General features: G+C 38.4%; 1 protein-coding gene across 4 annotated transcripts in view; it reads left to right on the top strand.

Annotated features, from left to right (window-relative positions):
- The window catches only part of CENPE (centromere protein E), an 89,325-nt gene extending 79,841 nt beyond the window's left edge, over positions 1 to 9,484 (top strand). For all 4 annotated transcript variants that reach the window (XM_077882175.1, XM_077882174.1, XM_077882177.1 and 1 more), the window contains 4 exons: positions 1,381 to 1,478; positions 3,687 to 3,870; positions 6,304 to 6,590; positions 8,944 to 9,484. In XM_077882175.1, the coding sequence (XP_077738301.1) occupies positions 1,381 to 1,478; positions 3,687 to 3,870; positions 6,304 to 6,590; positions 8,944 to 9,038 (664 nt within the window). In that variant the 3' untranslated portion in view covers positions 9,039 to 9,484. The remainder of the gene's footprint in view (positions 1 to 1,380; positions 1,479 to 3,686; positions 3,871 to 6,303; positions 6,591 to 8,943) is intronic.
- The last annotated feature ends 4,906 nt before the right edge of the window (positions 9,485 to 14,390 follow it).

The raw sequence follows: 14,390 nt of genomic DNA, 5'->3' as shown, positions 1-14,390 counted from the left end.
AACTGTGTGGAGGTTCCTCAAACAGTTAAAAATATACCTGCCCTACGACCCAGCAATTGCACTGTTGGGGATTTACCCCAAAGATACAAATGCAATGAAACGCCGGGACACCTGCACCCCGATGTTTCTAGCAGCAATGGCCACGATAGCCAAACTGTGGAAGGAGCCTCGGTGTCCAACGAAAGATGAATGGATAAAGAAGATGTGGTTTATGTATACAATGGAATATTACTCAGCTATTAGAAATGACAAATACCCACCATTTGCTTCAACGTGGATGGAACTGGAGGGTATTATGCTGAGTGAAGTAAGTCAGTCGGAGAAGGACAAACATTATATGTTCTCATTCATTTGGGGAATATAAATAATAGTGAAAGGGAAAATAAGGGAAGGGAGAAGAAATGTGTGGGAAATATCAGAAAGGGAGACAGAACATAAAGACTGCTAACTCTGGGAAACGAACTAGGGGTGGTAGAAGGGGAGGAGGGCGGGGGGTGGGAGTGAATGGGTGACGGGCACTGGGTGTTATTCTGTATGTTAGTAAATTGAACACCAATAAAAAAATAAAATAAAATAAAATAAAAAAAAAAAAAAAAAAAAAAAAGAAGACTATTGGTTTTAGTGAAACTAATACCCATCAAGTTTTTCATTATAAAAAGGCAATTTTAGAGGAGCCTGGGTGATACAGTCAGTTAAGCATCCAACTCTTGGTTTTGGCTCACATTGTGATCTCAGGATCTTGAGATTCAGCTTCATGTCTGGCTCCCTGTGGAATCTGCTTGAGTTTCTGTCTCCCTCTATGTCTTCCCCTCCTGCACTCTTTGTGTGTGTGTGTCTCTCTCTCATAAATCAATCAATTGATCTTTTTTTAAAAGATCAGTTTCACATATAGAATAGAATCGGTTGATACTGCCAGAGTCTCTAAAGGCAGAAAGTCTCTTGATTCATAACTGCTGATTAATACTTAAGCCTACAATACATAAAATGTCACTTTGTACTAGGGAATAGTGAGTAGAATTTGACCTCTGATTGTATCACATTAGACTAAAGCTGCAGCCAGTGTTTGCTTCCCTGACAATGTAGAAATAGGTGTAGAAGTTCTCACTTTATGGTCTGGTAATTGTATCCAATTAATAGCTATTGGCCTTCCAGAAATTTAAGAAGAATTTTAAAAATTACTCTTGCAACAAAATAGAATACTTCCAATCTGATGGTGTTATAGCTATAAAATTTGATACCAGGGAGTTATCTACTGCCACTTATGGGTTTTATGTCAATGAGATAAATCTTATTAGAAAATTCTCGACAGCATTTCTGTTTATCCTTCCATTAAAAATCGGTTGCTAGGCTTTTACATATTTCCATTGTTGTTCTTATTAGAATTACTTCTACAAAGGCCACTGTAGAACATCAAAAAGAAGTTATAAGGGTACTGAGAGAAAATCTCAGAAGAAATCAACAAGCCCAGGATACCTCAAGTAAGTAGAAAATGCTGATGTTTCGAGGTCCTTTCCATCTTATTTCTCAATACACTTAGACATTTTGAAGACATTGTATATGTGACAGTCAAGAATAAACCTGTTAATCACTAATTTAGAAAAAACTATCTTGAAATGAATTTATTGGGATCAAATTTATTGTGTGACAGACATCTCCTTAGCTTCCTGTAATCTCAACTGCTTATCCATTATAGATTCTTAAAAAATATTAATTTTACCTTTGTGTTATTAGATCTTTACATGAGTAGAGTATCTTCAGTACTATAAAAGAATCCTGTAACTATCAAGGTAGAAGTACCCTTCCCAATAAAAACACAAACATGTTCTAATAGATTTTAACCATATGCGCAGTAAAAATACAATCAGCACACAGTAGAAATAAGGAAATAATATCCTACATATTCTTAGTATAGAAAATAGAGTTGATGCTTACTTGAGAAAAACTTTCAGATTTATCTTAGACACAGTTTCAAATCTTTTTTTATTTTTATAAATTTATTTTTTATTGGTGTTCAATTTGCCAACATATAGAATAACACCCAGTGCTCATCCTGTCAAGTGCCCACTTCAGTGCCCGTCACCCAGTCACCCCCCACCCCCTGCCCACCTCCCTTTCCACCACCCCTAGTTCGTTTCCCAGAGTTAGGAGTCTCTCATGTTCTGTCTCCCTTTCTAATATTTCCCACTCATTTTTTCTCCTTTCCCCTTTATTCCCTTTCACTATTTTTTATATTCCCCAAATGAATGAGACCATATAATGTTTGTTCTTCTCCGATTGACTTACTTCACTCAGCATAATACCCTCCAGTTCCATCCACGTCAAAGCAAATGGTGGGTATTTGTCGTTTTTAATGGCTGAGTAATATTCCATTGTATACATAAACCACATCTTCTTTATCCATTCATCTTTCGATAGACACCGAGGCTCCTTCCACAGTTTGGCTATGACACAGTTTCAAATCTAATGATCAAATTTCTACATATGCATTCCTCAACCTGTACCTTTTTCCATATTACTGCCTCTTGTGTTTCATTTGAAAAGAGAGGATGCTGAACAGTGTTTGGGACAGCTTTGTGTAGTAAACAAGCACTGAACTAAGGGCAGATTCCCCTCACTTCATGACTAGATGAAATCATGGGGACAATACCTGTCCTTCTAGCTTATGTATATACTTATTGTAAGGATCAAACTGAAAATTATGTGTGAAAGCACACTACAAATTCTGAATGTCAAGCAAACATAAGATAATACTTCTGTGTATTTTTATCCATTCACTTAAAAATAATGAGATAGTGTTCAAGATGTTGTCTAGTACATGTTTGGCCTGAACTTCTCTAGAGTCTATTGCAGGATAAGTGCACCCCTATCTGGAAAACTTCAAGGGATAAGATCGAAAACAAGCAAGCAACGAGTATGCCTTTTGAAGGGTCAGGATGATTATTCTTGATTTGTGACTTTCGGGTACATATTGTATCTGAATTCAGAATAATTCAAAAGGAAATGGATATTGAGTATCTTCCCCCCACACACATAACCCTCTTGTAAATTGTCAGTTATGCAGTGGATTATTTTACTTTATAAGTACCTCACATTTTTATGCAGTTTTACCTAAGATTTACAAAACAATTCCTTACCTTATTTTCACACACATAGTATAGAATACTTAATAGTATATACTTAAAAGTATACTTTAATAGACTCTTGAATTTAGTATATCGTAATAGTATAGCTTTGGTATCATTCTGAGTTTTATTTAGGTAACAGGTATATGTTGAGAATTTACAGTGTGCTGAATGACTGGTGGTGGACCCTACACACATTCTGTGTTGCAGGAAGCCCTGCTGCGTTTCCACTGATGTAGAGGAGAGAGCAGTGAAGGACACCACTAACTAGGGTGATTGCTACTGCTGCCATGGTAGTGAAAGGTTCCAGCGAGCAGTGTTGGGCTAGTGGAATTGGTGGGTAAAGAGAAGCAGAAGGACTCTAGAAACAATTAGAAGTGTTGATCAAAAAGGTATGGGAGGTGAGGTAGGAGGAAGAAAGCAAGGATGGCTTCTAGGGAGATGGTGATTAAGATGTTCTGGTTTTTGCAGTGACTTCCTGCTCTTTTTGTAATGTTACTTTTATTTTGAACTCTGGAGATAATTAAAATTATCACCTATTTGTGTAATTTGTCTCCCTCACAGTTGTATCAGAATATACGGACTCTCAGCCTCCAAATAAACCCTTAACTTGTGGAGGTGGCAGTGGCATCGTACAAAGCACAAAAGCTCTTATTTTAAAAAGTGGATATATACGGCTAGAAAAGGAAATCTCTAAGTTAAAACAGCAAAATGAACAGCTAATAAAGCAAAAGAATGAACTATTAAGGTAAGATCTGCTTAGGGCAGCCCAGGTGGCCCAGCAGTTTAGCGCCGCCTACAGCCCAGGGCCTGATCCTAGAGACCTGGGATTGAGTCCCACGTCAGACTCCCTGCGAGGAGCCTGCTTCTCCCTCTGCCTGTGTCTCTGCCTCTCTCTTTCTGTGTCTCTCATGAATTTAAAAAAACAACACAACAGATCACAAGATAAAAGCCCTAGCCTTTAGAAAATGGACACACGCACACACACACAAAAGGTAAAATCTGCTTATATGATATCAAAATTAGGTATCTGGCTATTACATGTGGGGAGCTTGGTGTATACACATACGTATTTCTTGGAGTTGACAACCCTTCACACGTGGGGAAAGTCATTTTTAGAGTAAATGTAATAAATGTCTTTTAAAAGGAATAAGACTGGTACCCCCCCTTCCAGATGTTGGCTATCAATTGATCTATTTTTAACAAAGCCAAGAAACAGGAAGTAAATAAAGATCTTTGAGGGCCAGCTTAACTATACCACAAGTCTGCATACCCAAGTCAAAAGAGAACTCCTTAAGTCCATTACTGTAGCCTATTTGCTTTTACTTTTTAAACAGTTCTGACAAATTATTTGACTTCTATCAAAGATTAGAATCTTGTGCCAACCACTTTACTGTGATGATACAATAGAGGAAAAGTAGGCATTAAACAAATAACTATACAAACAAGTAATTTTTTGCAATGAGTGCTATTAAACAGTAACAATAAAAAGCCACAAATAGGACCTTATCTGGGTATGGGGAAGAGTGATGATGAAGAAACTGATGTAAGAGTAGCTGTAGGGCAGCCCCGGTGGCCCAGCGGTTTGGCACTGCCTTCGGCCGGGGTATGATCCTGGAGATTGGGGATTTAGTCCCACGTCGGGCTCCCTGCATGGAGCCTGCTTCTCTCCCTCTCCCTCTGCCTGTGTCTCTGCCCCCCCCCCCCCCGTTATGAATAAATAAATAAAATCTTTAAAAAAAAAAAAAAGAGTAGCTGTGGGAAAAGGATAAGAGGCCAGATAAAGGCTTTCAGTCAGAAGGAATAACCAATTGGTGGAGCTCAAAGACAAACAGTGTGGGCCAGGGCATAGAGAACGAAACAGAGTCAGGTGCAAGGAGAGATGCCAGAGGTAACTGGTGTAGGTTACACAGGACACTCTGAAGAGGTTTGGGTGGTATCCAAAATGTAATGGGAAAATTACCTCCAGTGGAGGATTTTAAGCCAGGGCCTGATGAGATCAGATAGTGTCTCTGGCTGCTGAAGCAATCAAGGAAACCCAGTTTAGGAATCTATCTGCTGCAGTGCAGGCAAAAGATAATTTTGGCATGGGCTAGAATGGGGTCAGTGGGCATAAATATAAGGAGATAGATTTGAGAATTAAGTGTGGAGTTGTGTCCACAGACATGGAAGACCAGATAAAGGAGAGCAGGGCCTCTGGGACTTCCCTCTAGGTTTCTCTCTGCAGGAACTGGTTAAATGCTGGTGGCATTTCCTGCAACAAGCAAGACTATAACTCAGAAGTATGGTGTAATATATTTCTTTTAAAATAACGGAAGTACATTAAAGATTCATCTATTAGGGGATCCCTGGGTGGCTCAGTGGTTTAGTGCCTGCCTTTGGCCGAGGGTGTGATCCTAGAGTCCTGGGATCAAGTCCCACATCAGGCTTCTGCATGGAGCCTGCTTCTCCCTCTGCCTGTGTCTCTGCCCACCCCCGCTCTCTCTCATAAATAAATAAAATCTTTGAAAAAAAGTTCATCTATTCAGAAGACTAATGTATCAAATTATTGCTGCAAGGTATCAATAAGTAAACCACTCTGGATGATATTGATCCATTGGAAACCTAGTATCATACTCTAAGCTTTCTTTTTAGGACTTCATGATTACAATTTTTCAATTTACAAGGCCTCATTTCATTTTCTGAACTGTGGAAATAGTCCATATAGGAGGCATTAGGTGGAAATTAAAATTAGAAGTATGAGATCAATTATAACAAGCAAAGGGAGAAAAAGAGACCAAGAAGCAGAGTTTTTTAAAATTTAAATTCAGTTAATTAACATGTAATGAAATATATTATTGGTTTCAGATATAGAGGTCAGTGATTCATTATCTTATATAATGCCCAGTGCTCCTAACTGTAGAGAACAAACTGATGGTTACCAGAAAGAGGGTGGGTGGGAAGGATGGGGAGTGGGGGGAAGGGCCCTTGCTATGTTGAGCACCATCACAGGTGTTGTATGAAACCGTTGAATCACTATATTGTACACCTGGAACTAATATAACACCATATGCTAACTATAGTGGAACTAAAATTTTAAAAAAAAGTTAATCATATATATTTTACCACAGTTAAAAAAAATGTTAATAAATTCAGAAATTGCACAGACTTAGTCTCTCTCTCTTTTTCTGCTACATTCAAGCAATAACCATCATCTTTCCAACGAAGTCAAAACATGGAAGGAGAGAATCCTTAAAAGAGAGGCTCACAGAGAAGTTACTTGTGAGAATTCTCCACAGTCTCCTAAAGTGACTATAACAGCTCCCAAAAAGAGGCCGCATACGCCTTCTCAATGCAAGGAACGGAATTTACAAGATCCTGTGCCAAGGGAATCGCCAAAGTCTTGGTTTTTTGACAGCCGATCAAAGTCTTTACCATCACCTCATCCAGTTCGCTACTTTGATAACTCGGGTTTAGGCCTTTGCCCAGGTAGGTAAATATACTGGTTCTTTGGAAATCAAGGGATAACTGTCAGAACTTATCTTTAATTTTGGCCCCAAAGGGAAAGTTAGACAAGATATAGTTGAGCAAGCTAGAGAGTGCAGACTTCATTTGACATTTCTGTTGTGAGAAAGTTTCTCCAAAGCACAGCCCTAAAGTGCATCATTTTTTACCCTAAGTCTGTATTATGCCTCATAAACCCTCAACTTTTCCCTAAGATAAATAAGCAATTCTCAAAAATATGAAAGCACTACCCTATAAATAAAATTTTTTACTGAGGAAGCCTTTCTTATCAATGCAATGGGCCAGTATTTCCAATTATATTCATTTTACACAGCCAAATCATAGACTTGTTTCATTAACTTATTCATTCGGTCAGCAAAAAAATTTGATCTCCAACTATGTGTCAGAGTAAGACCCTGATGCTACATTGATAAGCAAAACCAGACATGGCCCCTACCCTACTGGAGGTTAGAGTCTAGTAGGAGATACACACAGTAATCAAGTAGTCAAAAATAATAATAATAATAATAAAAGTAGGTAAAACTACGGAGTGCAAAAGGCTGTGAGGCTTATAATAGGTTTTTGTTTTGGGAATATTAAGGAAGTCTTCCTTGAAGAAGAAAACAGATCTGAGAGGTTAACGTGAGTTAGCTTAACAATCAGGCAGATGGAACAGTGACAAGCCCAAGGTAGAAGGGACCATAACCAGGGGAGGGGTTGAAAGAAAGATGATGTGGCCAGACCACAGATTATATAAAGGAATTTTTACTTTATCTTGAAAGCATATAGAGGAAGCCTTTGAAATATTTTAAAGAACATGATGAGGCGCAGGAGAGGGGAGGGTTGGGGATCATAAGGAGTTGTAAATTTTGAACATACCATCTTACCTAAATGGTAACCAACAAATAATAGGAGCAAGAGTTTATGACAGTTGTCCAAGCAAGAGGTGATGGTAGCATGGACTTGAGCGGGTACAGTAGAGATGAAGAGTGGATGGTCAGGTGAGATTTGGGGAAAAAATCAGCGCTAGGCACCTGACTGGATAGAGGGAGGCAGCCTCAAGGGTCATCCCCATCTCTGCCTGGGTGCCAGACACAGAGGTGTGGAACATTGCCAGAGATGCTCTGTAATACTGCATTTCTTGTCCTTCTCACTGCTCAGCATTAATCATGTGTCCATGTGCCAGTGCATCTGCCTGTCAGAAATGCTGTTACACAGTTGGAGGAAAGCTAAAGCAACAAAAGTATATGCTAAAAGAGGCAGCTGTCCGATCATTTTTAGCTAGATCAAGTCAGCAGTCTGGAAGTGTTCCTGGGGGTATAGGAAGGCACCAACTTTGAGAACATTTCTGAACCATTTATTCACTTTATGGAATAATATTTAACAAACATTTAAGGACCTTCCATTAGCTGGCACTTAAATGGAACTTTTGCTGTATACACATACATGCTATTTTAGAAGATTTTTTTGAAAAATGGAGAAACTTTAAATCACCTTTTGATTTTTTTTTCTGATCGTGCCAGAGGCACATGCTTGATATGAATTAATTCAACTGTAAATAGAAATGTTTAAGTCTTTTTATCAATATATGGATCACTCTGGTACTACTTTTTTTGGGCGGGGGGGGTACTACTTTTAAGTGAAATAAACAAAAGTGTAGTCTGGAAGAATATATGAATAAAAACTGACCAGTTCAGAATTAAAGGAGATGGTTCCAGCCTGAAGTAGTAGAATACTGTTCTAAAAGAATTTTAATGTTAGTTTTTAATTTGAATTATAAAAGATAACTTGAATTTTCTCAACAACTTGAGGTAATTGCAAAGACCAGATATATGAGATTTACTTTATTAAATATGATCCTTTGAAAATGAATATTGTTTATAAACAAATAAATGAAGTACTTTTAAAAGCCTCAGAGTTTTCTGAGAATGACTATTCTTCAAAATATATGCTATTTGTTTAGCACAGCATGTATTTTTCCAAAATTAACGCAAAGGAAAATAAGACCCAACCTATGTTTGATTCACTTTGAATCTCAAACTGATGAACTTCAAGTGACACTTTATTACTTCTTGGTTTTATGTACAAAATGGCTTTTCTAACAGTTGATTTTATGAGAAAATGGGGAAGAAACTTCTCCACCTTTGGTGAAGTGAAAGGCACCTTTTTAATGACCAAACTTGAGCTCATTAATGACCAGATTGTCATTTTTCATTCTTCATATCTCTACTGTCTTAACATTGGTTTCATTTCTACTTGTATTCAAATTTTATGGGTTTTCTTTAATAAAATAAGATGATTTAGGTTTTTTTTTTTTTTTCCTTTTGTTTTTTCTCAGAAGAACAAATTGCTGGAGCAGAGAATGTGGATCCTCAGCCTGGTCTATGGCATGCCTCCTCAGGAAAAGATGTGCCCGAGTGCAAGACCCAGTAGACTCCTCTACTGTCACTTTTCTGGGGGCCCAGTATTCTGTGTTTGGAAATTATTACTTTATGTGCCTATCCCTGGCATTGTTGTCACAATCCAACTTAATTTCAATTCAGTTTTTACTTTGCCGTTACAATTAGAAGATGAAGGAACAGGAGATTAATGCATTCCAGTAATTTAGAATGGTGATAGCAATATCTTCTTCTTGAATGTGGTAATACTTTAGAAGTTGAATTGTTTTATTTATATATTTTGTAAAGAGCAAAATTATTGAAGGAAATTTCCAGTCTTTCATGTATACATAAAATGTATTCATTTTTATTAATGTAATGTTATCCACATATGATTTAGATAATTCTAAGGCATAATATATCCATTAAAGCATCATTTAATTTGTAAAATTATAAGCTTTTTTTTAAGTACCTAATAAATGTTTAATTAGTGGTTCTGAATCACAACTCTAATATTAATGATTTCTTGGTGGGATATTTGGTATATTTGGCTTTATTCGCTTGTTGGCTTTCAGAATTTTGCTATGAGATTATATACATGCTTTCTGGATTTAAATTGCTACGGGATAGCAAAATGCTATGACCTCTTCATTTTCTAGGCTAATCTTTCTTTGGCTATAACAAATACAAAAATTATCCTGTGCTTTTCTGTTACCCACCAACCCCCTATACAAGCACTCAGAATTGGTTGGTTTGTTATCAGATTTTGTACTCTACTACATTTCACTCCCAGCTGGACGAACTTCACAGACCATTCTACCCTTTTATTTCAGACATGAGGAAACAGCACCAGAGTTTCTATCAAAGTAGAAAGTCTTCTAAACCCAGAATCCCCACAGATACATAAGGCATCTATGGATGGGCTTCATGCAGTCTGTGAAACCTCTGAAATTTTATGTTAATTTGTATGTATAGATTCCTTTTTCTAGGATACTTGGGTCCATACTTTTATCATATTCTTAAAGGATTTGTCATCCTATTGGAGGTTAAGAACTGTGGTTTTAGAGAGTATCTGATACTACTTCTCTATCGTGTGACTTTGAAAAAGCACGTAAATCACCAAGTTGCATAACGTTTAGAACAGAGTTAGTGATTTCAACTCATCCTTGGTTCTTTGGTAAGAAGATTCATTGAAAGGAAGAGATTATGGTTTATATCATAGCCATCATTTTACAATCTATGAGTGGATATTTGCCCTTGATATACTATCACAGGAATTCACTGGGGCTAAGGGGAAGGTGTCCCTCCCTATAATTCTCTCCCCCAAGCCTGCCCCTTCAGGGTCTTGTTTCTCATTGCCATGCTTCCCCAAATAAGACACTGGAACAGAGCTGCAGATTTGATTCTTTACAATGTCTGCTCCTCCGCTGAATAAAAGTAACTCAATAAGCCCACCTAGATAATAAAACTAAGGCCATTAAAAGCATAATCAGTCATCAGATATCCTGTCTAGTAAAATGTTGCTTAACTTAGAATTTGGATGTTCATTTTCTTCAGATTTGGGAAATTTGGGCCCATTATTTCTTCAAATAAATTTTTTGTCCCTTTCTCTCTACTTGGAAGTACCATAATGCAACTCTTGGTCCTTTTGCTGATGTCCCATAAGTACCTTAGGCTTTCTTCACTTTTCTTTTTTATTTCTTCCCTTTTTCTTTGATTCTTTTTGCTGCTTGATCAAGTCTGCTATTGAACCCCTCTAGTAATTTTTTTAAATTCAGTCATTGTATTCTTCGGGTCCAGAATTTGTTTGGTTCTTTGTTAGTTTGTTTCTTTATTTTTATTTTAAGATTTTATTTATTCATTCATGAGAGAGAGAGAGAGGCAGAGACACAGGCGGAGAGAGAAGCAGGCTCCATGCAGGGAGCCTGATGTGGGACTCGATCCCGGACCCCAGGATCACACCCTGAGCCAAAGGCAGACGCTCAACCGCTGAGCCACACAGGTGTCCCTAGTTTCTGTTTGTTAATAGTGTCATTTTGTTCATACATTGTTTTCCTGATTTTGTGTAGTTGCCTATCTGCATTCTCTTGTAGATCTTTGAGCTTCTTAAAAACTATTTTTAAATCTTCCTCTGGTAATTTGCTTCCATGGTGTTGGGTTCTGGAGATTCATTTTGCTCCTTTGGGTCATGTTTTGTGTGTGAATGTGCATGCGTTCTGATTTTTTTTCTGAGCTTTATGCATTTGAAAAAGCAGCCACCACTACAGACTGATTCATACAGGGGAACACGTTCATCTATCAGCCTGGTTGGAGATTCTCAGAATCTCTGAAACCTTTTTAGGAGGATGTGACCTCTCTGGGCTGTGTGTATAATTTGCCAATTAGAGAGGCTTACCAATTTTCCTAGGAGCCAGATCTCTGGCTCCCTCTGGTGTCTTTCTGCAGTAAGCATGTTCTTGTGGTAAGAGGCTACCCCACTCTGTTCTCCTTGGCCCTCAGGCATCCAAAGTATTTTGGCTCCCCCTTAGCACCTCAGGTAGGCAAGACAGCAGTCTTGGACAGCCCTCCAAAAAGTTGGAATACCAAGCACTTGCTCTACACTTCTCCCTCTCCCAATTGTGCTGAACCACTCTGGCCTCCACCTGGAGCACTGGCCCTCTCGTGCCAACTATCACCAGTTCCATCCGCGCTCCCAAGTCAGGCAAGACAGAAACCAGCCCCTTGGCCTCCCATATAAAAAGCCAGAACGTTGGATTTGTTTTCTACTCTTCTCTTCCCCATACTCCCCTGGAGAAACTAGGAGCCAGAGGCTGAGATGTGCTAGCTTGGGCAAGGGGTGAGGTGGGTGGAGCCATAGGAAAATGAAATGACTCTTCTTACCCATGTCATTGCAGCTGTTCTCAGCTTTCCCCTTACCTAGGGTACTGCGACTTCTTAACTAGCCTAAGTTCTCATAAAGGTATTTTGGTCTGTATATTGTTTTAAATCTGTCTCTGGGAGAAAGAGGTGGAATTTTCTGGTCCTCCATGTCATTGACATCTCCCTTTTAGGATCTGGGTTTCAATATCATGATAAACGGCTGTGAAGGTACAATGATGAAAGTCAACAATGAAACATGCAACAATGTTTAAAAGAAATAATATGGTCAGACAACACGAAAGTGGTCTGAAAAGTAAAGACAAGACTAAAAAAGACAAATTATTTTTTTTGTAGGAAATATTTTCTTGAGAGCCTGGTAAAATTATATCCAAGAAACCTAGTGAGAGCCTACCATGCATATTCAGGAAATATTTAATGGCTGTTTACTGTGCCAAGCACTGATCTAGGCACCAAAAGGTACTGCCTTTGTGAAATTCACGTTTAGAATTAAATATCTCATAAGATGGGCTGATTGTAATATAAGGGTGAAAAAGATATGGTCCCTAGCCTTAAAGAAATTTAGTTCATGGAAAATATAGATGGGTAAGCAAATTTTTGCAACACTATATTAGGCTGTCACAGAGTATGATTATTGAAAATCCAGACAAAGGGAAGGTGAAGAAAGCTGCATCAAGAAAGAAGAATTAGATTTGACCTTGATTAGAGAATTCTCATATCTGTATAAAATCTATTCTAAAATTCTCAAAAGTTAAAGGGAAATTGTTAGTAAAGCAACAAGCACAGCTGGGTGTGACTAGAGATCATTAAACTCCACTACAAGCTATCGTGGGCAATAAGGGACAGTTTTACCAAAGACTGTGTGCATATGTTTTTATACGTGAAAATTAGGTCAGGGATTTTTTTTAAATCCATTTTTGCCATCTACTCTAATTGAATTTTCTTTTCTTTTAATTGGAGTTCAATTTGCCAACATATAGCATATCACCCAGTGCTCATCCCGTCAAGTGCCCCTCTTAGTGCCCCTCACCCAGTCACCCCAACCCCCTGCCCACCTCCCTTTCTACCACCCCTTGTTCGTTTCCCACAGTTAGGAGTCTCTCATGTTCTGTCACCCTCACTGATATTTCCCACTCATTTTCTCTCCTTTCCTCTTTATTCCCTTTCACTATTTTTTATATTCCCCAAATGAATGAGACCATATGTTTGTCCTCCAATTAACTTATTTCACTCAGCATAATACCCTCCAGTTCCATCCACGTCGAAGCAAATGGTGGGTATCTAATTGAATTTTAATAATAACATTTATTAAGTACAAATGTAATAAATGTGCATGCCTTGTCCTTCCTTCTCACATGCCTGAGGCAGGTGCTATGGTTACCTTCATTTACAGATAAGAAAACTGGGGCTTGGAGTGTTAAGTGATTTACCCAGCTAGTGAAGGATATGAGACTTAACCTTCATCTTTCTCACTACACAGTCTTGTTCTGAACTGCCATGACTGTTATGAATATACTTGGCTCCAAAGACAAAAAACTAAAGAAAGATGTGATTCAAAGAAATTAACTTTTTCTCACATAAGAATCCAGAGGAGTTGGTCTAGAACTGTGGCATAGAAGCTGTCTTCAAGAAATCAGGTTCCTTCCCTTACCCTGCTCTGCCTCTGACCTCAAAAGTCACACAATGGCTGCCATGTCCCAAAGCAGATCCACATTCCAGACAAAAAAGAAGGAAAGCCTTTCAAAGTGGCCTTGCCTTTCTATTCAAGAAGGAAATCCTCTCAACTTGCCTTCCATTGGCCAGCTCTAGCAACAAAGGAGGCTAGGAATGTGAGAGTTTGGTTTTCTGGCCTTTATAAAATAAAAGGCAGCGGAAAGTGAGGTGGGGGGATGTTGAGTGAACGAAGGCAAATAGTACATGCACAAAATAACCTACACAATCATTCTGCTCAATTATGCACCTGATTAAGTATGACTTACTAAGCCTAGCACACATGACCTAGTCCTTTTCAATCTCTACTATCTCTGTTCTCTTCAGCCAAATTTGAGTTTTTGTTCTTGCCCAACATGAGCCTCCACACTAAAGTTCAAAGTGCTACCCGGACCTTGCCCCTCAGTGTACTCAGGATGCCTGCACTCTGCCACTAAACATTTACAAGTATTAGAGTGTGACAAAACAACCATAAAAAAAAATAACTAGATTTTAAACACAAGGGAATTTTTATTTCCCTCCCTCAAAACAATCTTGGGAAATGGCCTAGAAGGAAGCCTGTGCTATCTTAAATGACCTAGGGTCCTTCTATTTTATTGCCCTACTCTCTTTTATATGAAATTTCTGGCTCATTAAATTTTTAATATCCTAGAGCAGCACATAGTAGGCACGAACAAATAACAAAGACTTAGGTTAAAGTGAAGGTGATGATTTCCATATCCTAAGTAAGCTGTAGGGCGCTTTTCCATTTTTCACCTCCTTGGAGTTAACTGTACCACCTGAGCTCCACTTGGTGGCAGCACACGCACATACGTAGTAT

This window comes from Canis aureus, chromosome 33 (assembly GCF_053574225.1).
Source record: "Canis aureus isolate CA01 chromosome 33, VMU_Caureus_v.1.0, whole genome shotgun sequence".
In the NCBI taxonomy this organism is placed as follows: domain Eukaryota; kingdom Metazoa; phylum Chordata; class Mammalia; order Carnivora; family Canidae; genus Canis; species Canis aureus.
This window is presented reverse-complemented; position numbering and strand designations above follow the sequence as displayed.